Here is a 3,370-nt window from a genome sequence, read left to right as displayed (position 1 = left end):
CCAGTTAACCTGCTCCTGGTCTTCAGAAGCAGTGTCTTCTTCCTCACCCTGCTCCTGGAGCCCCTCCTGCCTCATCTTCAGGGTCACAGTCAACGTCTCCATACTTCTTTTGGCTCTCTGCATCTCCATGCCCAGCAATGATAGGCCTCACCTATCAGCAGCCGCTGAAATTTAAGTGTCTAACCTAAACTGGTCATTTAGGGTCTCCTTATAGGACCTGGAGTGCAGCAGGCACCTCCAGGTGATAACGCCCCACCTCAGCTCTTCCTTCCCTTAAACTGAGGAGGAAACTCAAGTGCTTCAGCTTCTGGGACTCTTATTTCATGCCCACCACTACCTGTGCTGGTGCCTGCAGTGCTGTCACGGCTGCAGGACATGCCCTGAGTCCCCTCAGACTATGTGAAGCACGTACAGGACATGGAGCCCACTGGTGATGGCTCCCATCTCCTGCTATGGGGGCAGCACGGGCTGTGCAGATGTGGGAGGGAAACAGTCCAGGGTAGAGGAGACCTCAGCCCCTTTTTCCCTAGCCGGCCTCATCCCATCCGTGCTCTTCAGCCCATTTACACAGCTCCTGGAAGGATGCACTCTCACCTCCAAGCTGCTTGGGCAGGTTGGGTAATAGGGGCCTGTTGACAAATGCAGGAACCTCCACAGGGGAACTTCTTACTAAGGGACATGCATGAAAGAAGCAGAAATAGCAATAGTGACTGTTTCATATCCTGTGTCACTGGGGAGGCTCTGAATCGAGAGGAGAGCTTCACCCTTCCGGTGCCGGGGCTGCTGCTCTGTTCCACCACAACACTGCACCATGAGCAGCCTCTTCTCTGGGGGAAATTCCACCATGCCTACGCAAGCCGCTGCACGGAACTCCTCACGCCATAAATTGGGGAGTTGCTGACTGTCTCAGCACCAGACAGAAAAGAGGCTTTCAAGCTCCACTTGCCTGCTTCAGCTCCAGCTACCACTTCTCCGCTGACATGAAGGTCTCTGTGGCTGCCCTCGCTGTTCTCATTGCCGCCTTCTGCTACCAGACCTCCGCTGCGCCACGTAAGTCCAGGTTCTTCCTCTCCTCTCTAAATGGGGACAGGAGAGATGCTGCTGCTGGGACAGTGTCCCTTCTGCCAGCTCTGCCACCCCTGGGTCCCTTCCCATGTCAGACCACCCTCTGGCAGCTGCTCCAGGGCCATTGGGGCTCTCCTGCCATGGCAAAGGCACAGCTCAAAGCATGGCATGGGCTGTGTCAGTGCCAACTCAGGGTGCACCCAATAGAGAAAGTATGGAAGGAAGAAAAAAGATCTTGTCTTTTCTCTTCCTCCTCCACCTCCTCTCCGCTCCCCAGACCCGGGGGTCTGCGGTCCCAGCTCCCTGCCCCTGCTCCCCATCCCTTGCCACTGCTGATGACCGTCTTTGCCCTTCACAGTTGGCTCCGACCCACCGACCTCCTGCTGCTTCAGCTACACCTCCCGGCAGCTGCCCCGCAGCTTCGTGGTGGAGTACTATGAGACCAACAGCCAGTGCTCCCAGCCGGCCGTCGTGTAAGTCCTCTCCTCCAGGGCGGTGGTGGGCTCTCCCTTTGGGCTGAGGATCCAGAGAGGGAAAGACCCCTTTTCAAAAGAGAGGGGATGGAGGCTGGCCCCAGGGGATGGGAGGGATGGGGGGACAAGAGGTGCAAGGTGATGCTGCACGGGCTCAGCGCACAGGGGGCTTGCACCAGTGCTGCTCCACCACGTTGCAAACCTAACTAGTGGCTGCTCGATGTGATGGGCACGGCACACTGCATGCCCAAATTCCGCTGATCCTCGGGAGAGGCTGCGTTTGGGGCAGGGCTCTTCTCCATGCAGTGCTCTCCCACCAAAAACTTACCTCTCTGCACCCCACAGATTTGTCACGAAGAAGGGCCGCGAAGTCTGCGCCAACCCCGAGCAGGACTGGGTCCAGCAGTACATGAATGACCTGGAGCTGAACTGAGGTCCCGGGACAGACCCTACTGCCCTGTGTCCCCCGGCTGCCGGGACGAACGAGCCACGGCCAGCTGTGGGCTCCGTCGGAAATGCTTCAATGTCATTTAAAGCTAGTTGAGCAATTGAAAATATTCTAGAATCTGACTTTAGCGTTTTGCTATTTACGTATTTAATTTTTATAGGGGAGGGATTAGGTGCAATAACTCCACTCCAGACAAATAAGAATATTATTTAATAGATATATTTTTTTAAATGAAGACTCATGCTCAGATTATATTTTCTGTATTTTATTAATTGTATTTTTGATGTAATATTTAATTTTGAGAAATAAATATTTTTGTAAGAACTTTCTGTCTTTGCCTCTATTACAATTCTTTGCAATGACAATAGCTGAAATTATAATAGCGGCAACATGTTCTTTATTCCCTTTTCTACGCTGTCAAAACCCCCACAAGCTTTCGCTAGCTAAACGTCCTGTTTTGCAAAATAAGAAGAGAAAAACTATGAAGGAGGAGGTGTGAGAAGGGCATAGATTACATTCAGGTAGCTTGGCTCACTCTTTTTATAAGGTATTTAGTCACTCCTCATTATGACTACTGGCAGCTAGTTAACTTCTATTGCTGGCCCCATTATAGTCAATTAAAATGTTACCTTTAGGGGCTGAAATTTAACATGCTGGCAGGGAAAGTTTTCTGAGAGCTGCAGCTAAAATGGATCAGCTATTCCCAGAGCTGAGGATGGGAAAAATATATTTCACTACAAGAGTTTTAGAGAGATTTCATTAAACTCTCCTTTAGCTGGGACATGAGGCTTAGCAGATGTGTCCCTCTTATGAGAAAAGGTGCTTTTTCTCTGCGCCTCCAAAACCTGCCCATCTCTGGAGATGTCTGTCCAGAGATGCGGTGTCCAGAGATGCAGTGTCCCCCTGCAATCACCCTGCCAGACCCCAGCCCCAGGGCAGGATCTGCCCCTGAAAGGAGACATCTCCACTGCAGCCCTGGGGCTGGTCTCCCACCGGCGCTGAAGGAGATGGAGCCCACACCACTGATGGCATTTAGGTTGCTCTGATCAGCTCTGGACACGCACTGTTGGATGAACAACGAGGGTTTGGGTTCCTCCTGCCTGGACCTCTGGTGCCTATAAGGCAGCCCAGCGAAAAAGGCTCAGGTCAGAGACCTGCCTGCACTCAGTTCATCCCACAGTGTTTACATACTGAATTTGGGAAGACAAACATGAACTTCAGTGAGACACGGGGAGCAGAGCAGGAAGGGGGCTCCTGGGGAGGGGTGAAGATGAGCAGACACAGGGCAGAGGCTGCGTGGGAGCCCTGCAGCGAGAGGAGCCTCAGGTGGGGCTGGAAGGGACCAGGGGGATGTGGGTGTGCTTGAGGGAAGAAGGAGCACATC

The 3,370-nt window shown here is 52.8% G+C and overlaps 1 protein-coding gene across 2 annotated transcripts; it reads left to right on the top strand.

Annotated features, from left to right (window-relative positions):
- Positions 1 to 980: 980 nt before the first annotated feature.
- LOC127024315 (C-C motif chemokine 4 homolog) lies at positions 981 to 2,010 on the top strand. Of its 2 annotated transcripts, none has more exons than XM_050908830.1 (3): positions 981 to 1,050; positions 1,424 to 1,536; positions 1,897 to 2,010. In XM_050908830.1, the coding sequence occupies exons 1-3, from the start codon at positions 981 to 983 to the stop codon at positions 1,969 to 1,971; spliced, it is 258 nt and encodes an 85-aa protein (XP_050764787.1). In that variant the 3' UTR covers positions 1,972 to 2,010. The 2 variants fall into 2 exon arrangements, with proteins under 2 accessions (XP_050764787.1, XP_050764786.1); XM_050908829.1 differs by having other exon boundaries at positions 1,424 to 1,538; positions 1,884 to 2,010.
- Positions 2,011 to 3,370: the final 1,360 nt, after the last annotated feature.

Source organism: Gymnogyps californianus, chromosome 20, assembly GCF_018139145.2.
Source record: "Gymnogyps californianus isolate 813 chromosome 20, ASM1813914v2, whole genome shotgun sequence".
Classification (NCBI taxonomy): Eukaryota; Metazoa; Chordata; class Aves; order Accipitriformes; family Cathartidae; genus Gymnogyps; species Gymnogyps californianus.
The sequence above is the reverse complement of the archived record's forward strand: the minus strand, read 5'-3'. Positions and strand labels throughout refer to the sequence as shown.